General features: G+C 39.8%; 1 protein-coding gene across 1 annotated transcript; it reads left to right on the top strand.

Moving 5' to 3' along the window:
* Window positions 1-8: 8 nt before the first annotated feature.
* Window positions 9-26467, top strand: GCN1 (GCN1 activator of EIF2AK4). The gene is made up of 58 exons (XM_053469730.1): window positions 9-80; window positions 853-955; window positions 3681-3744; window positions 3831-3962; window positions 4048-4156; window positions 4336-4434; window positions 4519-4653; window positions 4762-4830; window positions 4911-5019; window positions 5140-5214; window positions 5370-5498; window positions 5576-5626; window positions 6012-6110; window positions 6360-6533; window positions 6840-6992; window positions 7259-7351; window positions 7441-7516; window positions 7639-7798; window positions 7919-8108; window positions 8193-8314; window positions 8775-8953; window positions 9095-9188; window positions 9298-9411; window positions 9631-9829; window positions 9928-10077; window positions 10253-10431; window positions 10699-10779; window positions 10884-11027; window positions 11147-11274; window positions 11407-11596; window positions 11687-11757; window positions 11935-12100; window positions 12471-12665; window positions 12746-12992; window positions 13075-13196; window positions 13299-13413; window positions 16314-16493; window positions 16602-16822; window positions 16950-17018; window positions 17122-17260; window positions 17358-17554; window positions 17731-17873; window positions 17961-18078; window positions 18456-18671; window positions 18827-18991; window positions 19145-19306; window positions 19420-19512; window positions 19601-19744; window positions 20273-20542; window positions 21900-22013; window positions 22099-22329; window positions 22647-22840; window positions 22932-23046; window positions 23892-23988; window positions 24363-24511; window positions 25188-25295; window positions 25386-25604; window positions 26042-26467. Exons 1-58 carry the CDS (start codon window positions 63-65, stop codon window positions 26165-26167), a joined length of 8004 nt encoding a protein of 2667 aa, XP_053325705.1. The 5' UTR covers window positions 9-62; the 3' UTR covers window positions 26168-26467.
* The last annotated feature ends 1278 nt before the right edge of the window (window positions 26468-27745 follow it).

Raw genomic sequence — 27745 nt, 5'->3', positions numbered from 1 at the left:
TGTAAATTAAGAATACGCAGCGGAAGCTCGTCACAAGAGCTTCCTGGGTCAGAGCCGGTAAGATGGCGGCGGACACGCAGGTTAGTGTGGCAGTGGTTGATAGGATTAATAGTGTGCACAGATCGGTTTATTAAAGTGTGCGCATTATCGGCCGTGTTACGTACCATGGGGGTGTGCGAGAATAAGTACTCCCCAGTAACACCTAATATCATAACACGCCAGTGCATGCGCATTGATATGCTGGGACCGGCTGGTTAAAAGTCGCCGGTTTCTGTAAATCAGAGCTCCCGAGGCATAGATGAGGAATATATGGGGTTTGCCCAGCATGAATAATCTTCTGATATTTCGTTCTTTGATTGTGTTTTGTAATTGGTAAAATCATCGAACACACCCACTTATAGTTATGCTGTGTGTGCTTTGAGTCATTTAATGCGGTCGGAGTATAAGGCGCATATAGAAAGGTACATATAGAAAGACTCCTTCATTTGGGGACATTAGCCCTCAGCCTTACTGCAATTATTTTCATTTTATATTTATGGGGTATTGTGAAAATCGCATATTCTGTATGTCCCATTGTGTCAATGTATATATAAATATATATAATAGATATCATGCATTTTATTTGCTCAGCTTAATCAGCCTACCCTGTTATAGAAATTATATAGAAAAATCTAATTGCACCGTATAAAAATTCTGGAAACTTTGCTGATGGCGTTATTGCTTAAAGCAGCGATGTGAAAATCAATGTGTGAATATTTTGGAATGTATAGATTCTGCCTGTAGCATAGCTGATGTTTGTAGGATGACTGTATGTTCAGGTGCTGATTCTGGAAATACTCTGTATTGCTATAGGTGCAGGAGAGTCTGAAGAGATTTGCAGCAAAAGTCACAACAGCCAGCGTAAAAGAACGTAGACTTATCCTCAGTGAGCTGAAAAGTTGTATCTCAGCAAAAGGTAGGACGTTTGAGAGGAACCTTAAATGCCAATTTCACAGGTCATGGATTTCACTTTCATTTTCAGAGCTTCAGATTCAGTGTCCTCCTCTAATATTGGCACACTTGGAAATTATATGCAAAGAATGCTGTGGAAAATCCTTTGTTTAACCCATAGATATCAAGCAATTTCAAACACAGCACAAGTTTATCCAAAAAATTTTTTAAAAAAATTACAAATTGTGAAATGTGCGGCACAATTATTGGCACCCTTATGGTCTATTGTTTGCGCTACCTCCCTTTTCCAAGATAACACCTGAGTCTTCTCCTATAATGCCTGATGAGGTTGGAGAATACATGGCAAGGGATCTGAGACCCTTCCTCTATACAGAATCTCTCCAGACCGTTTTAGTGTTGATTTTTGATGCGTGTTTTGGATCATTGCCGTGCTGGAAGGCCCCGGCTAAATATAAAGCTTTCTCGCAGAGGCAGTCAGGTGTTCATTTAATATCTGTTGATACAGATGGACAATGTATCATGTATCATGCCATGTATCCTAAAAAAACAGCATCCAGGTCCTCTGGCAGAAAAACAGCCCCAAAACATTAAAGAGCCACCACCATATTTAACCTTGGGCAAAAGGTATTTTCCATATGGCTACCTCTCTGTGTGCGCGCAAAAACTGCCTCTGGTGTTTATGGCCAAAAAGCTGAATTGAAGTTCCAGTAGTTTCAACTGTCTTCCGCTTACCAGAGTTTGCTTTTGGATGAGAGTTGAGGCTTTTTTCTTGAAACCTTTCCAAATATCTTGTGGTGATGTAGGTGACGTCAGATTGTAGTTTAGGGGACTTTCTAACCCCAAGACGCAACTAACTTCTCCAATTCTCCAGCTGTGATCCTTGGAGATTTTTTGGCCACTCGAACCTTCCTCTTCACAGTGTGTTGAGACAATATAGACACACGTCCTCTTCCAGGTTAATTCATATTTTCACTTGACTGGAACTTCTTAATTATTGACCTGATGGTGGAAATGGGCATTTTCAGTATTTTTGCTATTACAGCCACTTCTCGTTTTATAAAGCTCAACCGTTTGCTGCACATCACAGCTATATTCCTTGGTATTACCCATTGTGATGAATGGCCTGTGTGTCACCTAATATTTATACCCCTGTGAAACAGGAAGTCATGGTTGAACAATTTCCTGTTCCTAGTCACCCAGGTGTACTAAAAATATCAATAAAAATATACTTCAAATATATTTTACTTCAAAGGGGTGCCAATAATTGTGACGCACATATATTTAACATTTTTTTTGGAGGGGGGGATAAACCTGTTTTTGAAATTGTTTGATATCCATGAGGGCAGAGTATTTTTGCATATTTTTTTTAAAGAAAAGATCAAAGGGTTAAAAAATAAAGACAATTTTACCGAGGGTGCAAATATTAGTGGAGGGCACTGGAAATTGGCTAAATCTTGTGTAATATTTCCTGTTCACATGTTATTATTGGTAGTGTTTTCTTTAACAAAGTATGCAAACCCTACTGCCCTTATTATACACATCCTTTATTGCCCTGTAATGCTGTTGTCCTCGGCCATCCTTTAACTCTACATACTTTTGGAAAAAGGAAGAACATTAAAAATCTTGCCCTGCACATTTTGTGTCAGTAAACTAAACACTGGTCAATATTTTGTTCTTACTTGTCGCTGGTATTGCTTTTGTGGAATACGTCTGTTTTCTGAGTGTGATTCTTCCTTCCTTCCAGCTGTGCTGCTATTTTATTTTCTCCTCCAAACCATTAACAGTTTTTAGTTCTTATCCTGACAGCTCATTTATGCCTCCTTTGTACCACCTTACAATGAAGTGTCTACGTGATTAAAATATTTATATTATAATATTTCTGCCAGTGGTTTGGCCATTGAACGGTGCCGTTAATGTTGTTTCTAAAGCTCCATTTAATTCCACGTGTTACATTTAGCAGAGTATGTGGAATAGAACCTTTAACTACTGGAAATCAGCGCAGCTTTGTGCATCGTAGTCATTGTCGTTTCCTATCTGCAGAAGTCGTATAATCTTTCTTACTCTTCCATGTCGCTTGTTAAGTCCATCAAAGTGCTTTATTATGCATTGTTTTGGTGATCTACACGTCCGACAGCTTTGTGCTTCGCTTTGTCTGTAATATTAAAGTCAAGCTTCCACGATGCAGCAGACAACGAGGTCATCTGTAAAGTTAAAAGGATTCCTACCTACAGATATTGCCGTTTAAATTATATGTCCGCAACCCAAAACTGGTAAATTCTACTATGTACCATTTGCTTATCCGAATAGTTTTTTGCTTTCTGGGGGCCATTGCAAGGTTTTTAAAACATATTTGTGTTGTTTATAGAGCTGGGGGAAGTGTTTACCGGGGAGTTGTGATTTCAACTCCTTGAAGTTACTGTGCGTTTATAAAAGGCCATTTCTGGCTAATTTCATTGTATGATTGAGCTGAGCCTGGCTAATTGAATCAGTGCCGTGGCTTTTGAGAAGTTTCATTTAGTTTGCTGCATACTGGACAATCAAAGCTACTTTTGGAGCAGAAGCTCACTGAAGTTTGACCTTTATAATGTAAAGTTGATAAAAGTGCAACTCTCCCGACAACTCCCTCTTTTGTCAATAAACAGTTGGCTTTTAGCCGTTATTCACATTAATAAAGATGCAAGTACTAGTATTGTATTCTTAATATTACCTCTAACATATGTTTTTAACAGACCTCCCGGAGATTGCCGTTAAAGGACTCTGCAAGTTATTTTGTCTCACTTTGCATCGTTACCGGTGAGTTTCTAAACCCACGCGCCTGCTTGGTTTTACTGTTTTCGTCCGGTGAAATCCGGTCCATATGTCTCTTTGTGATTTTACAGAGATGCAGCCTCCCGCAGAGCTCTGCAGTCTGTTCTCCAGCAGCTGGTTGAATCCCATCCCGATGTTACTGCAAAGAATCTGTTGCAGTCCCTTCAGTCCTATGGAGTGGGAAATAAGGCGGTGGAGCCAAGGTAAATTCATGGGTATTTAACGCCTCATGTGATTGGCTCAAATCAAAGAGCACTAACCAATCGATTCTCTTTTTACTATTTTCAGTAAGAGCAGTGGTTCAGCAGCAGCATTAGCCTTATCTTGGACGTGTGTCATTGCCAAAGTTGTGTTTGCTGCACAAGATAAACAACAAGGAGAAACATGGAAGAAGCTGGTATGTGTTTTTATTCCTTTATTAATGTCGGTCATCTAGCGCATACTATGGTAAAGACATAGAGAAAACATTTTACCAGTATTTGTTTACTGTTGGATCTTATTCCCCAGCGTTTCATAAATGTGCCTGTGTCCCTTTAAATTGACATGATGCTTAATGTCTGCCATTTCTTCTGCCAGGTGGAGTGTCAGTCGTTTCTCCTCATGGAGATATTGGGAGGCTCACACAGACATGCTGTGAAGGGTTCGGCAAAGAAGATGAACACTTTGTGGAAGGAGGTGTGTGTGTGTGTGGTTACATTGAACCTGTGACTGTTTAAAAAATACATGTATGAATGAATTCATGAGTTTTGTTGTCAACAGAATCCTAGCCTTGTTGAGCGATATCTGGAAACGATATTCACATTGGAGTTAAACCAGAATTTTGCTGGTATACTTGGCATTGCTGTGCAATTCTGCACCAAACACAAAGAAGTGGAAGTTCTTAATAAATATAGGGTATGTGTTGCCTATTTTACATAACATGGTTATTGCTATATATTTTTCTACTGTGTGTAAACTTAAAATGTAGAAACTATAACACACTGTCATCTCATACTGTTTCAGAACAACCTTCTAGATTTCTACGTAAAGGCAGTTCTCATGAGTAAAGCAAAGCCTCAGAAATACATTCTGGTGAGTGACTAGCGGTTTTGAGTAATTCATGGTAGGTGTTCTTGCAACTTCTAGTTTTCTGATATGTTGTTTGATTGCAGGAGAGCTGTACCCCGCTGCTTCAACATGTCACACATTCTGAGTTTAAAGATCAGATCTTACCTGTGTTGCAAAAGTCTCTTCTCCGAAGTCCAGAAAATGTAATTGAAAGTAAGTGCTCATGAAAATGTCAGGGAAAACATATAGATGTGTCATTAAAAAGCTATTAACAGTGTTTTCTGTTCCTATTGGTTCCTTTTTTTTAATGTCTTTATATTATCTGTGTTCCAGCCATTTCTTCACTGTTTGCTTCTGTGACACTTGACCTCAGCCAATATGCTGTCGACCTTGGGAAGGGCCTTGCTGGTAAGTATAGTCTGTCTCTTGCGGCCAAGCATAGTGTCTGTGGCTCCTTGTGGGGTTTTCCGTTGTTTCTGTTCTGCATAGAGACATCTCTATGTTCTCTCTAAAGTTTTGTTATGTCTTATTAGGTTCCTTTCACCTTTTATTTTTCTTTATAGGTCAGTTAAAATCAAACAATTCCAACTTGATGGATGGGGCTGTAGTTGCTTTACAGAACTTGGCACATCAGTGTAGTGACCCAGCTGCGGTTGAGGCCCTTGGAAGACACTTATTTGCTATCTTGGGAGGTGAGATGACCTCGCTTTTAGTTACTCTTGGGCCTGTGTAAGTGTGATCATGAATTAAATGACTATTTTAATTCCAGGTTCAGAGGGAAAACTGACAGCTGTAGGTCAGAAGATAAGCATCCTCTCAGGTGAAGATGGCCTTCATTGTTGATTTGTTTGCATGTTTTTGTTGTATTAGTTGTTTTAATTGTGGTGGCACCAAAGAACCTTCTTGTCATCTGTAATATCCATAAAATGACATAGTGATTTGTATGATGCAGCAGTCATTTACAGTCTTATATCTGTCGCTCTTAATAATACCACACTTAAAATATATTCTTCACACTTGTACAGACCCCATTATCTGTGCCACCATTCTTTTTCACATCTCTTGCCCCAAGTGGCATAGTTCCTTGCAGAATTCATCCTATTACTATAGTAAGATATATTAAAGTACACATTTTGCAGCTGGCGTACCATTGGTCTAGTTCACTTCAGTGTTGCTATGTTTTCCATGTTTTTCCTTTTTTTTAGGCATTGGGAGCCTCAGTCACCATGTGGCCACTGGAGCTTCCAGCCAGGAACTCAGCCGGATAATTTCAGAGCTGTTCATTCCTTTTCTTCAGCAGGAAGGTGATTGGCTTTTTTCTTTTTTTCTTTTTTTTTTTTTTCTCTTTTGTTAAGGGGGGTGGTCTATATGCACATAATTTAAAGACGCATTGTTACCTGTGGAGGTTGTTTATAGCAATATGTTAGGGGAAACATATTAATTATTCTGTAAGGTGAGTGCATTTGTACTGCTGACATCCCTTACTCTTAATATATTGCTTTATTGTAGTAATTTAAGGTTCTTGGAAACATGTTTTTTTTTTCTCTTTGTAGTTCACGAAGGAACACTGATCCATGCAGTATCGGTGCTTGTTTTATGGTGTCAAAGATTTACTACTGAGGTCCCCAAGAAGCTAATAGAATGGTTTCAGAAAGCGTTTGGCCTCAAATCCAGCACATCTGGAGTGAGACATTCATACTTGCAATGCATGCTAGCTTCTTTCAAAGGTAAGTAATCTGCTTTGGATGAGTGTTTTAACAGTGTGTTTTACAAAGCTCCAAAGCTGCTATAGATAATTAAGGTGGATATTATTTTTGTGTCTTTATAGCAGGCAATTTCAGCTACAAATGTAAAAACAAAATGAAAACAAAAGAAAAGATATATAGCTGATTTAATAATTAAGCTGCAAAGCACCAGATTTGTTCAGTGACGTATTGTAAATCTATGGCTGAAGCAGGATAAGTTTTTATTTCCCTGTTTGATTACCATGTATCTTGTAAACATTGTAACTTTTTTTTTTTTTTTTTTTGTAGGCGATACTTTGCTTCAAGCTTTAGCGTTCTTACCCATGCTCATTCAGACCGTAGAGAAAGCCGCCTCACAGACTTCTCAGATATTTATGTTGGCAGAAGCACTGCCCGCCGCTGTCCTGATATGTAAAATTTCAGTGGCTGAGCCCCAAACTGGTAAGTTGGTGAGCAGTGACTTGCGGGACAATCCATATCTTCATATCTCAATTAAGTTTAACCTTGAAGTCTGAGTTCATAAAGCAAACACTAGTTTTTAAATGACTGCAAGAGTTACAATGTAAATATCAGCTTGGTACATGGCCTAAAGTAAATGTGTGAGTCACTCTGTAATTTTTGTAAATAAATTGACTTAGACGTTGGTCATTAAATGACAAGAAAAGTAAATGTGAATGTCCTTATTACCTTTTTAATTTTTTTTGCAGAGGCCAAACTAAATGTCTTCTGGCAATTGCTATCTGATGAGAAAAAACAGATATTTACCTCTGAGAAATTCCTTTCCTCTGCATCAGAAGACTGTAAGTGTCCTGATATATGCTATATGTCAAGAGGCTGGACTGTCGCTTGGCCGGGTTAATTAACGAACATACCGTTTTGTCTCTCTTAGCTCTCTGCATATTGTTGCAGCTGATTGAAAGGCTCCTTGTTGATCACATTAATAGACTCCCTGACAACAAAGCCCAGTAAGTTTTCAGCCTGGTTTGTGTTTTCTTGCGGTCTCTAAATGTGTTAGCCCCACTTTAACCATCAAATGATAATAAATGACGGATGTGTGGAGAGGTAATTGCCGCCATTCTGTTTTTAGCCCCTATTACCATGCACTGGTCAGCATCCTACTGAATCGCTCATGGAAAGTACGCAAGCAAGCACATCAAACGGTCAAGAAGCTGCTGGTATCCCTCGGTGGGTCAAAGATGGTGTTTGGCCTCCTGTCAGAGCTAAAAGTTGTCCTGAATTCAAGTAAAGTAAGTGTACAAAATGTATCTCTTGTACTTCTGTGTTTTACACACTTTCTGTTATATCTGCGCTAATTATTAGTATCATTTCTCATAAAAGTGCATATTCTCCTTTGTCCATACCTGCAGCAGGTGATGATCCCATCAGATACTCCAGTTACAGAGTCTGAAGAAGCGACGGAATCTGGAAAGTCTTATCTGTCTCCAAGAATCATTAAGGAAGCGCTTTATGTGCTCACTTGTGAAACAGGGCTGGAAGCAGATTGTGTGGAAAAATTGGCTGAAATGTTATTACTTCTGGCAAATCATCCCTCTGTTGGTAAGTGTAATATAAAAGTAAGCCATCTCTCAGAAAATCGAACAAAACAGGTTCTACACTTAAACTTTGTCTTTGATTAAATAGCGTCTGTTTACCCTGACCTTTGGGTGGACCTTCTGCACAAGATGAAGATTGATCCTGCTGAGTTTGTGAACAAACGTTTTGATGAAGTTCTTCCTATTATCACTTCTCATACTGCAGATCAGGTAAATATGCTGTGCTGAGATAAGCATGGTTTGAGTTTAAACTGAAAAGGGACAGTACACTTGTATTTATAGTTATATTCTCCTCTTTCTTTGACTTAACCTGTGCTTCACATCTTCTGTGAATTTCCCAGCCTCATTTTGTCAGACTCTACTGTACTTTATATGCTCACTAAAAATCCAGTTAGAGAAGCATATAATCCATTCTCTTATCCAATAGCCACAACTGGTTTTCTGGAAGAAACCCTCTAGTCACACTACAATCATATAATCCTTCCTTGCTCAAGAAGTCCCTCGCTTTCTGTCTCATTTCTTCTCAACCTCCTAAAAGCTTTCTAGGGCAGGACCCTCTTCTTTCTGTATGTCTTGCGTGTGTTCGGCTGTACTACTGTAATAGCAGTACAAATTCTGCTGGCTGTCATTACATAAAATGTATGTGTGCATATGTATTTGTTCTTCCCAGGCTGCTCTGAATGCCGCTGGCTTACTGGCTCGTATTTCTCCTGGTAAAGTTCTCCCCAGGCTGGTGGGAATCATCACGGAATCCCTGCAAAATCCAGCCCTGTGTCAGGTGACACGCGAAGAGTATGCCATAATGCAGACTCCCGAAGGGGAGCTGTACGATCAATCTATCATACAAAGGTGAGGATCTTTGTGTCATCCGCTGTACGACTGACTAGACACCCTGATGGCTGTATCTGGAGTTGCAAGTAAAACACTTGGTCTTCCAGCTATTCCTTTTCTGTTATAACCACTCTTTTCTATTTTATTTTTGCCCTTTAGTGCTCAACAAGATAGCACAAAGAAAGCCAACATGAAAAGAGAGAATAAGGCATATTCTTTCAAGGAGCAGATAATTGAACTAGAACTAAAAGAGGTACTTCTGATATAACATCTCAGTGTCATGTGTGTCGCTTTGGGGTGTTGTGCAACATCTCAGATATATAAGCGCACTTAACATCACGGCTGCTTTCTTTGTGTTGCAGGAAATAAAGAAGAAGAAGGGGATAAAGGAAGAGTTGCAGCTAACAAGCAAACAGAAAGAACTGTTACAGGCCCAAATGGAGAAAGAGAGCCAGATTCGAAAGAGGCTTTTGGAGGTGAGATGTTCCTTAAGACCAAATAATTATTCTTGGTTGTATTTTTTTGAAAGAGAGTACTTATACAGCAGTTCTTTTATATGCACTTTGTGTGAATCTGTATAATTTGCTTGCGATGCACTACTTTGCTAGTATTTCATGTAAATGTTTAAAAAGCAAATATGTATAAACAGATTAGTTTAGAACAACTTATAACATATTTGTTTGTGTTTGTTATAGTTGGACGTGGACCTGGACTATACTGTTAAGCTGCTGTGTTGCATCGTACAACAGAACCCTCCTAGTCTGTCTCATCACCTTCCTTCCCTGACCAGCAGCTTTCTGCCTCTGTTAAAGTCTCCTCTGGCTGCACCTCGCATCCATGGACTCTTTGTGGCATTGGCTGCATGTGTCCTGCCAGCACATTTGAAAACATTTGGTGAGCAAAGAGTAATAAAGAAGTAGAGCATGAACCTATTTTCTTTAGTAAATCAGTTTATCAGAATTGGCCAAGACAATGCTGTTTTGTTTTGCTAGGAACGTTGGTCGGTCATATAACCCTCCGCTTGTGGAATCCGGAATGTAACCTGGATGCCGCGTGGTGTCAGGAAGAATTACCAGTTGCTGTAAAGAGAGCTGTGAATTTGTTGCATTCATTTACAGTCCTCAAGCGCAAAGGTGACCCAGGTGAAGGCATATTTATCAAGTAATGTTGCTTCATGTGTTATGGAAGCAACTGTTTTGCATGTTTCAGACTATCCTTTTATAATTTAAGAAAGTAAAATCTACTAGAACTTCACACCCTTAAACTACTTTGGATTTACCAGGGTAATGCATTGTGTTTTCTTTCTTTTGTCTACAGGGGTTTCTCCATTATCTGCACCAGCATTCTCCTATATCTTCCCACTTTTGAAGATGGTTCTGCTGGGAACGACTAATGATAATGAGGAGAAAGAAGAACTTCTGGCCCAGGCTTTACAGATCCTCACCGTTCATTCACAGCTGCGATCTTCATTGAAACAAACCGAACTTCTTGATGAGGCAAGTGTTGGATCTGTAGGGTGGTTCTATTATTTTATTGCCTCTTACTTGTCAGTTTAACAAACCAGAATGAAAACAATGAGCACATACCAAGACCAGAGATTGGGTGATGTGGTTTTACTTGCCAACAACTGAGGCTATGATGAAACACTAGGAAATTAGTGAATTTGAGTAAAAAAAATAAAAAATTGATTGTGTTATGTTAAATGAGCCATCATGGATGCAATAATGGTCTGTTAATTTCCCTTCTTGATATTTTTTCTTTAGAATGGTCCAGAGTTGTTACCTCGCACAGATATGCTTCTCCTCCTAACAAGGGTAATAGGCACAGCCTCTCCCCGATTACAAGTGAGTTTCTATTATACGTAGACAAATGTGTTCTAGGTTTTGGCCTCCAAATGCCTATTATTGTTTCAGTTAAAATAGTTCGTAATAAGTACATTCAATTGCAGGTTCTGGCTTCCAATACGCTGACTACACTGTGTACAAGCTGTGGCGGTGGGGAAGGATGTACCTATGCGGAGCAGGAAGAAATAGATGTTTTGCTGCAAGCTCTGCAATCTTCCTGCTCAAACGTGCGAGACGCTGCTCTCCGGGTATGCTTTTATAAACCCTTTCTATAGACTTTAGTTTGTTTTGTCCACTGGCTTTGTCAGTGTAGTCTCTATTTTCCACATGGTCCCAGTAATTTTCTCCTGACTGTTTTTTTTGCCAGGGACTGATAGAGCTTGAGATGGTTTTACCAACTCCAGACAGCGATGAGAAGAATGGGTTCAAGTTGTTGCACAGACTCTGGGTGGTAAGGTTCGATATTGAGGAAGAAATTAAAAGGCAAGGTGAAAGGTGAGCAGTAATTTAAAAATGCAATGTCTTGGCCTTGTCATGATCCTACAATACCACCAGCCTGTAAACGGCTAACTAGTTAGTTTGATCTTAGAACGAATGTATTTTATCATTAACCCTCTTGTCGTAAAGGTTTTGGGAGACCATGGGCCTGGAGTTGCAGCCAGAGCTCTGCTCCTTGCTGATTGATGATGTTATTCACCATGAAGAGGCTGTGAGACAGGCTGGAGCAGAAGCTTTGTCCCATGCCGTGGCAGAGTATCGTGGCCAAGCCACTGAAGTCATGAAGAAACTAGTTAACATTTATCATGAGAAACTCTATGTAAGTTTCAAAAAAGGGTATTTAGTATTCAGTGAGATAGCATTTCTTCATACTGATCTCTCATATATATATATATTTTTTTTTTTTCAGAGGCCACCACCAGTTCTCGATGCATTGGGTCGTGTTATATCAGAGTCTCCACCTGATCAGTTTGAAGCAAGGTATGCCCTTGTCATTAACTTTTTTCTTTCACAAGATAATGTATATCGCCTGCAATCACAAATTGGTCCTAATTATTATATGGTAATTTGTAATGTTGAGCTGTTGGTGGATTCCTACATTTTGGCGATATGCACTAAATATGATTGTATATCTTCCTTTCTTTTTTTTCCCCCTAGGTGTGGTATAGCTCTGGCATTGAATAAACTGGCTCAGTATCTAGACAGTGAGCGAGTTAAACCTCTCTTTCAGTTCTTCGTTCCTGATGCTCTTAATGATCGTCATCCAGATGTCAGAAAATGTATGTTGGACGCTGCTTTGTCTGCACTGAATACTCATGGAAAGGTGAGCCGGAATATTTACACAAATTTATTCATTTATTGCGTTGATGAAAATGTGAGCCGCCTTTCCACCTCTTACCGTTTGTATCCAAACCTGGTACAATTCCATTCTCCGCAAATGTAGAGGAGCCTCATCTTAAGTGGAGAGATCTGAGATTTGCCAGAAAGTACCTCTTTCCCTTCCCCACTTTATTCGGGGCAATAGGCAGTGATGGAGAGACATTACATTATGAGAAGAGCAGCAAAGCGTAAGGGATGGTTATTGGGATGTTATTGGGACAGGGACCAGGGTGTCCGTTAATATTAATTACTGAAGTCTATTTTTTTTTTCTTTTCGTTATTTTAACTTAACATGCACCCATGTTTCTTTACAGGAATGTGTAAATTCTTTATTACCGGTGTTTGAAGATTTTTTGAAGGACGCTCCAAACGATGCCAGTTATGATACAGTGAGGCAAAGTGTTGTCATTCTTATGGGCTCCTTGGCAAAACACTTGGATAAGAGTGATCCTAAGGTTAAACCCATCGTTGCCAAACTCATAGCAGCCCTCTCCACTCCATCACAACAGGTACCACGATGTAAAAGCATGCGTTTAATTTATTCAAAGTCATTTCAAGCAGGTTCTGATAACTACTTACTTCCCTAAAGGTTCAGGAATCTGTTGCCGGTTGCCTGTCACCTCTTGTGCCAGCCATCAAAGAGGATGCTGGCGGAATGATTCAGAAGCTGATGACCCTTCTTCTGGACTCTGACAAATACGCAGAGCGTAAAGGTGCAGCCTATGGGTTGGCTGGACTGGTGAAAGGGTTGGGTATTCTTTCCCTTAAGCAGCAGGAGATGATGAGCACTCTCACCGATGCCATACAAGATAAAAAGAACTTCCGCCGTAGAGAGGGTAAATGCCATTTGTCTCATATTCATTACAAGTATGTAAGGTCGTTAAGATAGCCGTTATTCAACATCCTCCTTTCTTTTAGGGGCATTATTTGCATTTGAGATGCTCTGTAGCATGCTTGGAAAACTGTTTGAACCGTATGTTGTCCACGTGTTGCCACACCTTCTACTATGTTTTGGAGATGGGAATCAATATGTACGAGAGGTAAGGGGTTTTTTTTCTCTCTCTCTCTCTCTCTCCATTTTTACCATTGTTATTTGGCAGTTGTTGTGATTAATGCCCTTTTATTGTATCGCTGTTATTCAGGCGGCAGATGAATGTGCCAAGGCAGTTATGAGTAATTTGAGTGCCCACGGTGTGAAGCTTGTTCTGCCGTCATTGCTGGTGGCACTTGAGGAGGAATCCTGGAGAACCAAAGCTGGTAATTTTTTCAGTCTTTTTATTATAGTACATCCGTCTAAGCCAAATGCTGTTGACTATGTTCTGCCATCTGTTTAGATTGGACATGAGATTTCTTTTTATATGTCAAATCTGTAAATAATTTTTCTTGTGTGTCAGATACGTTGTGTATTTTCCTGCCGTGCAGTCATCAGAACTTCAGCCTACAAAATACATAGACATAATGTGTGAATGTGTATATATTATATAAATATGCTATACACATATAGTGGATATAACTGTTAGCTAGGGTTCTATAGACTTGTGTTTCCCTGCTAAAAGTAATGTCCTTCATTAAGAAAGGAGACCCCAGCAACGCACTTAATCTAAAAGAAGTCTGTTTTCTTAACAAAAAGGTGCCTTGTTTCGGCAAATCAAACCGATTTGATTTGTTGCTCCAAAATAAAATTGACTTTTCCCAAATGTCTTAATGTCTTAGAGCTTCACCTTTAAATGTGGCCGAACCTTTTTGAATTGGAGAGATGTGCCTGAAACTCTTGTGTTTAACTAAAGCGATAGCAACAGATACTCACAAGAAAATTAACAGAACACCTCCAGCAACTATTAACCCCTTAAGGACCGGGCTCATTTTTCGTTTTCTACCCTGTGGGACCGAGGCTGTTTTGACACTTTTGTGGTGCTTGTGTTCAGGTGTAATTTTCTCCTCACCCATTTAGTGTACCCACATAAGTTATATATTGTTTTTTTCAGGACAAGATGGGCTTTCTTCAGATACCATTATTTTGATCGTATCATCTTATTTACTATAAAAAAAATAAAAAAAACATGGTGAAAAATTGAAAAAAAAGACATTTTATGACTTTTATTTGAAAAATATTTTACTCACCTAAAAAAGCAAGTAAAAAAACTAGCTAAATAGATTCTACTACTTGTCCTGAGTTTAGAGATACCCAATGTTTTTATGTTTTTTTGCTGTTTTTTGTACGTTATAGGGCAATAAGTACAAGCAGCGTTTTATGATTTCCAAATCTTTTTTAACAAATCTGGTCAGTCTGCCTACATCTCCTCTTTGGAACATCTTTGAAGCTGGTTAACTCAATTTAACCCATTCAAACCATATATTTTTGAAAACTAGACACCCCAGGGTATTCCAAATGCTGTAATTTTAACCCTTTCCATGCACCAATTATACAACTACACTTTGTCAAACTTTGTAATAGTAATTTTTTTTATTTTTTTTTCCACACAAATTGTACTTTAGTTATAGATATACAGGTTCTGGTATATGCCACTGTCTAACAACACCCCAATGTGTGTTCAGGAACATCTCCTGAGTACAGCGATACCCCACATGCATGGGTTTGTCAGATTGTTTGGCTGGTAAAAGGCTACTTTTGGGGCATGCGTAATTCAGGTGGTCATTTGGTCATTCTGCCTCCATCTCCTCTTTGGAATATCTTTGAAGCCGGTTAACTAAATTTAACCCATTCAAACCATATATTTTGGAAAACTAGACACCCCAGGGTATTCCGAATGCTGTTATTTTAACCCTTTCCATGCACCAATTATAGAACTACATTTTTGTCAAACTTTGTAATAGTAATTTTTTTCACACAAATTGTACTTTAGTTATAGATATACAGGTTCTGGTATATGTCACTGTCAAACAACCCCCCAATATGTGTTCAGGAACATCTCCTGAGTGCAGTGATACCCAACATGCATGGGTTTGTCGGGTTGTTTCAGATTTAAAATGCCACATTTGGGAAGTGCGCTTTTTTTCTCCATTTTGGTCAGTCTGTACCTATGCCCTATCTGTGAGCTAGGCCACTCCAATTTACCCCATCAGCCATTTTTTTTATATATTAGACACCCCTTGGGTATTTGAAGTGCTTTTATTTTAACTCTTTGAGATTTTTGAGAAATTTTAGCACTTGCTCAAAATAATAAACTTTATTTTTTTATTTTTTTTTATTTTTTTAATACTTTTTTTATATTTTTTTTACACATTTTGCTGGTACTGGATGGTTCATCTAGTGACATCACTGCATAATTATTTTTAAATGTTAGCACATTTTTTTATTTTTTTTTTCCATTTTTATTTTTTAATATTTTACTAATCACATAGTGATTAGAAAGCTGGGCTCCATTGACTTGCATGGTTGAATGCAGTACCTGTATTCAACCAGCAAGTGGAGCCAGTTCTCTAGAGGGTCTGGAGACCCTCTAGCGAACTTTTTTTCGTCTCTCTTGTTTTATTTCCCGGGCCGCCGCCATCTTGCGGATGGCGAAGATCACCGGCAGCTGCGGCTGTGACCGCTCTCCGGAGCGGTCACAGCCCACCTAAAGGTAAGTGTTTGGTGTCGCTGGATGCCTCCTGATCGAGGCATTCCAGCGACACCATTTAAGTTTAGGAGGCGATCGTTGATCGCCTCCTAAACGCTTTTAAAACGGGCGTCCGCCGCCATACAATGTATGGCGGCTGTTGACGCCCCGGGGAGGGGCCAGACATGGCCCCCGATGCCGATCTCGGCCTTGCTGAATGCCTCGACATCGAGGCATTGCAGCAAGGCCGTTTAAGCGAAGAAAGTGATCCTTGATCACTTTCTAAGCTTATTTAACTTTTTGACGGTTCAGGACCGTCAAAGGTCATTTAGTGACCTTCTTGTCATGACGGTCCTGAACCGGCAAAGGTCGCGAAGGGGTTAAAAAGTCATGGAAGTTGATACTGACTTGTTTGGGAATTTAACGGACTAAGGGCTGTGAGGGAGGCTGGGTGTGTGTGCGCGTTTGTGAAGAAAGAGGACACACCAGGAATTTCTACAACATAACAAATGTAATGTTTATATAATTGGTCACATAAAGACTTGTTATAGTCCCAACCCAAGGACTTAAATCTTCCTAATTTCTTTTTGTATATAGGATCAGTGGAATTGCTGGGAGCCATGGCTTACTGTGCACCGAAGCAGCTGTCATCTTGCCTCCCCAACATTGTGCCCAAGCTCACTGAAGTGCTGACAGACTCCCATGTCAAGGTTCAAAAGGCTGGTCAGCAGGCACTGCGTCAAATTGGTTCTGTCATTCGCAACCCAGAGATTCAAGGTATTGTCTTTTTTTTTGTCTTAGTATAATATGTTTTTTTTTTTCTGTCCAAGAGTAATGAGTAATGGACAAAATGAAAATCTTTCCCTTTCTTTATTTTTTTTTTAGCAATATCTCCCATATTGCTGGATGCGCTCACAGATCCTTCAAGAATGACACAGAAATGTCTGCAGACCCTACTAGACACAAAGTTTGTGCATTTCATTGACGCCCCCTCATTAGCCTTAATCATGCCTATCGTGCAAAGAGCCTTCCAAGACCGCTCCACTGATACCAGGAAAATGGCTGCTCAGATCATTGGGAACATGTACTCCTTAACAGATCAGAAGGTATCCATAAGCTGTCCTACTACTGTCATCCATTGTGTAGAGACATCTTTTTTTATATTTTCCTTTTGGGGTAACCTACCCTAACTTCCGCATGTATTTCATTCATTCCAATATGCCTCTATTCCAGGATCTGGCTCCTTATCTTCCAAGTGTTGTCCCTGGACTTAAAGCTTCTCTGATAGACCCTGTTCCTGAAGTAAGAATTCATCTGCGGAAGTTTGCATAAGCCAACACATTACCATGTTTCTGCTGCAAATACATGTTTGCTCAATTTCCTTTTTTAAAAAATGTTTTTATAGGTACGTACTGTATCAGCGAAGGCATTAGGAGCCATGGTGAAGGGAACAGGGGAGTCGTGCTTCCAGGACTTGTTGCCATGGCTTATGGACACTTTGGCGTCTGACTACAGCTCTGTTGATCGCTCTGGTGCTGCCCAAGGTAGGAAAACTGATTTATTCTGTCATATTTTTTATTTTACATAGATGAATTATGGGACTTCAATAGTGACTTTTTTTTCTGATCTATCATCATACAGGTCTCTCTGAAGTAATGGCTGGATTAGGAGTTGAGAAACTGGATAAACTCATGCCAGAAATTGTAGCAACAGCAAGTAAAGCAGATATTGCTCCTCACGTCCGTGACGGTTACATAATGATGTTTATTTATCTGCCGATTACCTTTGGTGAGAAATTCACACCGTACGTCGGGCCCATTATTCCCTGCATTCTGAAGGTAAGTACACTCATACTAACTACAACAAACTTTTTTGCATCGTTTCAATCAAGGAAAGCCTGTACACGTTAGACTGATGTTCCCTGACAGATGTCAATAAAGAATATACCTTACATGGATCTTTTCTGGGTTTGACATCTTTTCTGCCTCCATTTTGTGCCAATTTCTAAACTCAGGCCCTTGCGGACGAGAATGAATTTGTACGCGACACAGCCCTGCGCGCAGGACAAAGAATAATCACTATGTATGCAGAGACCGCAATAGCACTTCTGCTGCCACAGCTCGAGCAAGGCCTGTTTGATGACCTTTGGAGAATTAGGTAAGATCTTGGCAATTCACTGTTTTGGTTTGTAATGTGTGTCTGTGTGCTGCTTTATAAGTATCAACCTGGTTTTATCACAAATAGGTTCAGCTCTGTGCAACTTCTCGGTGATCTACTGTTCCATATTTCTGGGGTCACTGGAAAAATGACAACAGAAACTGCCTGTGAAGATGACAACTTCGGCACTGCCCAGTCCAGCAAGGTAACGCTTGTAGCTCAGTTTCTCACTATTTTGTTGCTTAAAAAAAGCGTATTAAAACTGTGATGTGGTCATTGTAATTGACAAATCAATACATAAGATCCAGAGGACTTTTACTGTGAAGGAGACTAAATAAATAAAAGATGTAATAAATTAAGATGAGAGGACTAGACATTACCATCTAGACTGGTGTTGTTGATGGAGTATAGGATGAGTTTTAGTTAAAAAAAAAAAAAAAAAGGCTTCTTTGAAGAGCTACTTCTGGCTCTGTAGTTATTGGGATGCAGTTATGAATATGGCTGCTGTCCATTAAACATGCTGATTAGATCTTGGTTTAAAAGATTTGATTCTTTCAGCTAATTTCCAGTTTTACTTTGCAGGCAATTATCTCTGCCCTTGGACCTGAGAGAAGAAACCGTGTGCTAGCTGGTCTGTACATGGGACGTTCGGACACCCAACTTGTGGTTCGACAGGCATCTTTGCATGTGTGGAAAATTGTCGTTTCAAACACTCCTCGCACACTGAGAGAAATTCTGCCCACTCTCTTTACCCTTCTCCTCGGCTTTCTTGCCAGTACTTGTTCAGATAAGAGAACGGTGAGCAGCTTTACAGTTTTTCCTTTAATTATCTTTCATTTTTCTATACATTACAGTTCCCTCGCCCATTAATCAGCTCAAGCTTAGTCGAGGAGCATGCCTGTATTGGGTTAGGATGATTGTATAGTAATGTCTTATATTTTTTTGTTTTCCAGATTGCGGCAAGAACTCTTGGAGACCTTGTTCGAAAGCTGGGAGAGAAAATCCTCCCAGAGATTATTCCAATTTTGGAAGAAGGTCTGAGATCTGATAAGAGTGATGAAAGGCAGGGCGTGTGCATCGGATTAAGCGAAATAATGAAATCCACCAGTCGTGACGCGGTATGTTACAGCCCAGGCTGAGATCATAGTCGCTGCATGTGCTTCTTTCCATCCCTTTAATATGTATGTGTATTGTCTGCAAATATCACTTAAACTATTTGCCGTGTTAAGTTTCCACCAGCATATAAATGTTGGGTGTATGTCTTTTTGCAGGTGCTGTTTTTCTCAGAGTCTCTTGTTCCAACTGTGAGGAAAGCTCTGTGTGATCCTCTAGAAGAAGTCCGAGAAGCTGCTGCCAAAACCTTTGAGCAGCTCCATTCCACCGTTGGCTACCAGTCACTTGAAGACATTCTGCCGTACCTCCTCCTGCAACTGGTAAATACAGTCCCAACTAGGCAAAGTTTATTTATTTTTTTTTTTTTGTAGAATGACGTGCTGGAGGAATTAAAATGTTCTTTTCTGAACCCTGGTGTAATTATATCTTTTAGGATGACGAAGGAATGTCTGAGTTTGCCCTGGATGGTCTCAAACAGGTCATGGCAGTAAAAAGTCGTGTTGTACTTCCGTACCTAGTACCCAGGGTATGTTACTAGAGGCAGTGGGCATCTGCGAAGACAAATGGATCTCTGTAGATAAATGCAGTAATTTTCACCTGTTGTTGTCTTTTAGCTGACAAGCCCTCCTGTAAACACCCGAGTCCTGGCTTTCCTTTCCTCGGTAGCGGGGGATGCTCTCACAAGGCATCTAAATGTTATCCTTCCCGCTGTCATGTCTGCTTTGAAAGCACAACTGGGAACAGACAATGAGCAGGTGGTAAGTAGAGTCTTCCTTATACATTACAACTGTAAACCAAGACCAAGGGTCCAGTGTAAAGGTGGGCTAACCAGTGCTCCAGTAAAAAGAAATAAATATAAATGGCACTTCCTGTCTTTAATCTACATTTTAATCAAATGTTTTTTAAGGTATAGTTACAGGGCCAATTGTTTTAGTAATTGCCACCTAAACAAAAGTGACAAACGAGCGCAGAACTCTTCCTATATACCGTGTTAGTATGTGTAACGATGTGGGGTGTTTTATTATCTCTGATTTTTTTTCTCTTTTGTTTATCCCAGTCTTCTCTTCCTGCTGTCCTTTTTAATAGCGTTTTAAAGTTGTTCACCTAGTTCATCTAAGCATATAGTTGTTGCACGTCGGGCAGTCTGAAATGATGGCATGCGCTTAATGCTGTGTGGATATAGAGTATATTGAAAGTAACTTTAATATGAAACAGAAAATACTATTTCATGGTGTATTATGCGGAGTGTTTCTTTTTTCCTGAAGTCCTAAGTGTTTGTGTTCCAGGAGCTTGCAAACTGTCAGGCTGTCATACTCTCAGTAGAAGATGATGCCGGACAGAGGATTGTGATTGAAGATTTATTGGAAGCCACTCGCAGCTCTGATGTGGGGATGCGCCAGGCAGCTGCAGTTATACTCAACATGTACTGTGCAAAGACGAAAGCTGATTACTCCGCGCATCTCAGGAACCTCGTATCTGGCTTACTTCGGCTCTTCAACGACAGCAACAGTGTGGTTTTGAATGAAAGCTGGGATGCACTCAGTGCTATTACTAAAGTGAGTATTGCACTTAAAATAACTATAGAGTACCATACAGCCCCACCTGGAATGACTGTTTTAGTACGCTATGAGCGCTTCAATTTGCATTACCTACATCCTTACCAATTATGCCAATGATGACTAAGAATCACCGCAATCTTGGCATGTTTTATGCATGTGCCTCTTTAGACGATCTTGAACACTTGTGCGAGCCGGTGGTTGTTTCAGGGCCTGTCACGTATCCGTGTGCATTATGCCTGTTTTGCGTCTTGTTTTTCGGCTTGTGATTGTCTTGTTTTACAGTCCAGTTGTGTTTCAGCTGCCAATTTAATGGCTTGACATTCTCTTGAAGGATTCACAATCCAATACAGAATTCATGTTTTCTTCAAGTTCACCAAGTCTTAGTGCAGGAAACCCCTAGACCATGACATGTGGCTGATTCCTACTACACTTTTGTGCAATGCAGTATTTGCTTCGTCATGTTGCCCAAAAAACATCTGCTTTTGACTCATCTGTCCATAGAATATTCTAAACACTCAAGGATCATTATGTTGCAATTTGGGCAAACTCCAGAGAAGCATTTTTAAAATGTTATGATTCCTATGGTTGCCCAATGTTTTTGTGATGGTAGAGTCATGAACACAGAGCTTAGCTTTCTGAGAGAATTTAGCAGGATGAAAACTCCTGGGAATATTCATTACTGAGCCAAGCTTTCTGCATTTAGTCAGCGGTGCCCTGATGGTTGGTGGAGCCCTAGGGGATGGCTGTATAGCCTTTCCAGATTCAGGGTAATCAACCATTTAGGAGCATGGTTCTGGAAACATGTAGACATCTTCGTTCTGATGGCAAAGGCCAACGTTAGCCAGATTTATATATCAGGTCTGATTGTTTATCAAAGTCCTAACCTTTAGAATTCCTCTCACGGCGTAGAATTTACTGCTAATAGGGGAATAACCTGAAGAGAAAATAGCACGTCTAGCACTTCATACAAATTTGGTGCTATTCATTCTCTTTGTCTTATTACTTCAATCCACTTAATGACCTGACTGTAGTCAATGTGAAAATGCAGAAAATCACGCAGGGACCAAATACCATTTAACACAACTGCGATTGTAGATGTGAAGATCCTTTGAGCGGTGTCTTCGCATGCTCTTATTTTTTTTAGCTTTGGGTTTTTATTTATCTACTAATTTGGTTCGTAGCCATTTAAGGCATGTGGGACCTCTTTCCTGTTTGCCAACTGGCCTGATATATCCGTATATAATGCAGCTCCTGTTAGACCCATCTGTTAGCCTGTTATAATAAGCGCTCTTACCGCTGCTCCATCCAGCCGCGGGGTTAGAACTTATCTTCTAAATGTGCCATCTTTTAATAGAAACTGGATGCTGGTACCCAGCTAATGCTAATTGATGACCTGCATAGAGATATCCGTATGGTGGGAAACGACGCTAAAGGAGAACATGTCCCTGGATTCTGTATTCCAAAGAAGGTAATGAATACACTATAATGCCTTGCGTTGTGGATATGCTGCTCTCCAATGTTCTTTTTGTGTTAAAAACTTAATTTTCTTTCAGGGTGTGACCTCGATCCTTCCTGTATTGAGGGAAGGCGTTCTCACCGGGAATCCAGAACAGAAGGAAGAAGCTGCAAAGGCCTTGGGCCTGGTTATTAAGTTGACCTCTGCTGACGCTTTAAAGCCCTCTGTAGTTAGTATAACGGGACCTTTAATCCGTATACTGGGAGACCGATTCAGCTGGAGCGTGAAAGTGGCTCTGCTCGAAACGCTCAGCCTCCTTCTCGGCAAGGTAATGTCAACTGTGCAAACTGATTAGTAACGGCAGCATTTTTAGGAAACGTCTTTTATTTTACATCAAAACCACATGGTTCCATTGGAGCTGTCATCCCAGCGTAAGTGTATTATGAGGTCTACCAGGAGGCACAATTTCCTCTGCTCTGCTGATCAGATTGCAGCTCCCTCATAGTAAACATCATGGACATAGAACTGTGAGACATTAAATAAAAATAACTATGCAATATATTTGAAGTAATATGTAGGTACAAATTACAGTTCTATTTTGCGCTAATGTTTTAATCTGAAATTGTATTCCCCTTTTCCATGCAGGTTGGCATCGCTTTAAAGCCTTTCCTTCCTCAGCTACAAACCACATTTACTAAAGCCCTGCAGGATTCCAACAGAGCCGTGCGTCTTAAGTCAGCTGATGCATTGGGAAATCTTATCGTTATCCATACTAAAGTAGATCCGCTCTTCACAGAATTACTCAACACTATCCGCTCGTGTGAAGATTCTGGAGTCAGGTATTTGGCCACCACCTTGTATTACACATACCGGTAGAATATACAAACCAGGGCTAATTGTCTAGATCCTAATGCTTTGGTTTGCTTGCAGGGAAACTATGCTCCAGGCTGTAAGATTCCTTATTCATGGCGGCGGAGGGAAGATGGATGCAACAGTCAGGAAAAACTATGTGACGATGCTGATCGGGATGCTGGGGCATGATGAGGTACCTGCCTATAAAACCTGTTGGTGTTCAAAACTGTATTGCTGAAGAATTGTGAGCGTGGTGCTCTTTACTGCTTTTTCAATTTGGTATGGTGGTGGGTTTTTTTTTCTTTTCATTTTTTGTTCTTTAGATCCAGTAACATATTTAAAGGAAACTCGCGCATTTTTTTTCTTGCGTCAGATTAACAAGAGTTTCTATTAGGAATATTGTGCTACCTTCGTGACTCCTCAATAAATACTACTTTGTGGTGAACAATAGAGTGGCTCGGTTGTAACCACCCAAGCTGACGCTCGCTATTGAAAGTTAGTTGGAGGAACAGACTTCACATTAGCATTGCCATCAGCTCAGTGTGGTCATTGAGCAGGTAAAGTCATCCAGAATATCACATAAAGGACAGCAATAGCACCCTCCAGGTCTGAAGATAAAGGAAGTGTATTGGAACAAAATGAAATACAACCAAGTGCTAATCTACATTACTGTATATAGAACTACTTTTTTTTTCATGTGACTTTACATTTTATGCAGTGTATTCTTTGTATATACTTTTCTCTCTATATAACTGACAACCTCATATTGCAGAACTAGCTTATTATAAGACTTCATGTTGTAGAACGGTTGACACTCTTATTTATAATTCCTTTAATGAATTGTTCCCAGAGATGGTTTGTTACAGCTGTATGTAGATTTCTGTTCAGCTCGGTAGTCCTCTTTCATATAAAAAACATAAAAAAAAACCAAACATACTCCAGGTTATGTTGCGATAATGAGCTAGTCTACTGGACAAAAACTATATTCTGTTTTTATAATCGCCTATGTTACATTTTCTTTTTTTTTTTTTTTTTGAGGATGCCACCCGTATGGCTTCTGCTGGCTGTCTTGGAGAGCTCTGTGCCTGTCTCCCTGAAGAAGAGCTTTCTCTGGTCCTACAGCAACATCTTTTGGGTTTGTGTTGCCTATAATGCACAGTTAATTCTCTCTGCGTTTGCTATTCTTTATACAGGTCCAACTTAACCGTACCCTTGTATAAGAAGCGTATCGGGGTTGGTCCTTTGTAGTGCGCAGTTAAGTCATGAGATGAAAGGTTTCGTCTCGGGTCATGTTCAAATACCTGTTTAGCAACTAAAGCCTTGTAAGCTTAGCATGTAATGTTTGGTGAATGGCAGTGTCATTTAACATAATGCGACTGATGCCATCAAACTGTTTGTCGACAACCTATTGAGTTAGATCACCAAAGATGCTATTTTTACCCAAAGAAGTTACTTGTATATGTAAACTATTTTATGGAATCACAGCCAACCTCTGTTTCTGATTTGCAGCGGATTTTACTGGAATTGATTGGATGGTGAGGCACGGGAGGAGCATGGCGCTGTCTGTCGCCATAAATGTGGCCGCTAGCCGACTTTGTACTCCTAAGTTCTCAAGTAGCATAGAATCAGTGGTGCTAAGCAATGCTGCAGCAGACAGGGTATGTATATAATCAAAACGCCTGCCCAACTATATCTCGCTATTGCGGTTTCACTTATATTAATATCTCTTGCTATTTGTGGAAACAGAAATTTAAAGGGACAGTCTCATGTTTCTCACACCCCCTCCTAAGGAAGAATCCATCTTAAAGTACTGTGGTTCTAATTAGGCTTGGGTGCCCGTGGAAAATTAGTGTTCGTTTTTGGGGAAAAAAAATTCTTCATGTTCAACGAAATTCATCCATCTGCATCTTTGATTCAGACAAAATCCGTCCAACATTTTCCTTTTCGGAAATCCCATGCGTCCATCCGTTTGCCATGGAAACAATAAACGCATAGAGGTTGAATTAAAATGGCAAGATTCTCCTCTTAGTGTAGTTTAAATTAGCGGCTGTGAGGACCAGTGAATGAACGAAGGTTTTCATATTGAGCACATTCCTTTTTCGCTTCTTTCGTCCAATGTTGCATCCGTTCGCTCGTTATTCGAATGAAAGTGTAAAATTCAGCGCAAAAACACGTTCGTACGAAAACAAATGCGCAAGTCTAGTTTTAATAGTTCTGTGTCTGCAGAATTTGTACCATAGTGATTTTGTAAAGTCCCACAAATGCCAGTTATATTTGCTGCTATAGCCGCCAATTCATGTGGTGGTTGATTCTTTTATTATCCCCCCCGTCCAGATTCCAATAGCAGTGAGTGGAATAAAAGCGATGGGCTTCCTTATGAAACATTATATTGAGGCCGAAGCTGGAAACCTACCTACAAAACTGTCAGCCCTCCTCATTAAGGTAAGAAGGAAAACCAATGTCTTCCAGTAGTGTTGACCTGCTTTCCGATACCCGTCTCCACACTGATATTTCTTTTGCTTTGCCCTACAGTGCCTCCAGAATCCATCCAGTGATATTAAGCTGGCAGCAGAAAAAATGATTTGGTGGGCTAACAAAGATCATTTGCCTCCGATGGACCCTCCGACCATCAAACCAATCCTTAAAGTGTTGTTAGACAATACAAAGGACAAAAACACAAGCGTGCGTGCATACAGCGATCAGGCAATAGTAAACCTTCTAAAAATGAGGGCAGGAAATGAAGTTTTCCAGGTACTAAAACAGAAAAACCATATTTCAGATGAGCATGTCATGAAAATGTGTTGTTTAACGTAATTGTTAAAAAAAAAAAAAAAAAAAAAAAACAAATGCAATGCACCATCATCTTATAGTTAACTATTTCTGCAATTATATGACCTTAATAAGTGAAGTGGGATTGTTTATAGTTTTTATAGGTGTTAGTATATTTGAACAGATTACAGAAGCCAGATGGAAAAATGACAATTTTTCAAAGGAACAGTTTTAGGTGACAACCTTAATTCAAAAGAATACATATTAAAGTACTTAATTCGAAAGCAAGAATAAAATTAAAGCTCTTGTCTGACACAGAAGTGTCTTGTAGCCACAGTTGTACTCCTTCTTTTGTTTATTAACAATGGTGCATTTACTGTATGTCAATATGACCAATACACTTTTTTTTTATTTGCCAGGAAATGACGAAGATACTGGATACTGCCAGTTTGGAAATGCTGAATGAGAGCCATCGTAGGTCTCTGAAGAAGCTTGCGTCTCAGCCTGACTCCGACGAACAGATTGATGAAACTATTTTGACGTGATAAGGACAATTTTATTTTGACGTTTCACATGTGAACATCTGTTCACTTTTTTTTTTTTTTTTGAAAGTGCAAGAGGGTAAAAAAAATATTGGGTTCTTGAGTTTTTAAATTAAAAAAAAAAATCTATTAAAACCCATGTGAGAAGCACTACTCGGAACACCCTTGAATCTCATACCTAAAATGTTTTTGAAATGATGCTGCCAATCAATTTGGAATTCACTGTTCAAAATGGCTTTTAATGGAGAATGGTTATTGAGCTGACAAGCTGCTTATTGTCTGCAATAAAAAAAAATCTACCAACAACTTAATGACTTTGATACCTATATGATTCATTTAAGAGAAAAATTAACCATGTGCTTCTCTCCTAAACAATGCGAAGTGATGTTAGTTAAATTATACTATTCTTGCACTGATAAAATACTGCAAAACTGTGTAACCACCATTAAAATTAGGGATGCACGGAAACCGAAAATTCAGGATTCACTCATATACTCATTCAGGTACTAATCATTTGCAGATACTCATTCATTCCCTCAATCACGCATACTCATTCATACATCCTCCCTCACTGCCTTACCTGAACTGCAGATCTCTCACTTGCAGACTTCTGCAGGGGACCTGCTGCTTTCCTCTGTGTTGCTCGCACTCTGAGCTTCTCTTGGCCCGCCCAAGGGAAGCAGGGATGGAGCAGGGTCATGTGACATGATGTACATTCACGTGACTCCACTGGGTTCCTGCTTCCCCTGGGCAGAACAAGAAATGTTCCTTTTTTTGGCAGTGACATGTACGGTGGGCCATGTAGTTAATTTCTAACACAAGCCTGCAAGGAGGTGATGCTCGGGGAGCATGCTGAAATCACTTTATATTTAACATGTACAGCCTTAAAAAGGAAACTCTTTGTTGTACGTGTTCTAATTCGCACATTATTGCCATTATTCTAGATATAGCTCATTACGCAATTATATTTCTCCTGTGTTAGTCTATGCCCAACGTTTATCAACTAGTGTTTGCAAAACTCATGCAACACCTCTTACGGTCAACACCTCTTATGGTCATTGGGAATTATTGACTTTACCCAGTTCCAGGATTTTGATAAAAAACAAACAGTCTCTGTCCATCTGAAAACTTCAGCCTATGTATATCTGAATGTTTTCATTATAACCTGCCGTTGCATGCGTACAGTTGTTAAATCTTGATAGTGTGTCCAGCAGTTTAGTATTCAGTCAATGTAGCTTATTGGCAATTTTTGAACTTGTCAGGGTCTATTCAGTTTTGGAGCTGGACCCACCAGGTACATATGACGGATTTATTTTATATTGTGCTTCAAACCCCTGCGTTGAAAGCAACTTGGAGTCCACTGGATGTCTGATATTCAGAGATGGTAGCTTCTCTGATTTCACTTTCCATTATGAAGGCGCTAAATCATCTGATCGCTATTTTGGACAGTAATATTGGGCTGGGAAGGAGAAGAAATTGTTTTGGGCAGATAGGAACCCATCAGCACATCTTTTCTGTTGTAATAAATCAAATAATCGGTCCTTGGTCTGATGCATGTTTGAATCTCCTCACTGTATTAAC

Source organism: Spea bombifrons, chromosome 1, assembly GCF_027358695.1.
Source record: "Spea bombifrons isolate aSpeBom1 chromosome 1, aSpeBom1.2.pri, whole genome shotgun sequence".
NCBI lineage: Eukaryota > Metazoa > Chordata > Amphibia > Anura > Pelobatidae > Spea > Spea bombifrons.
Note: the sequence above shows the minus strand (reverse complement) of the source record. Positions and strands in the feature narration are given on the sequence as shown.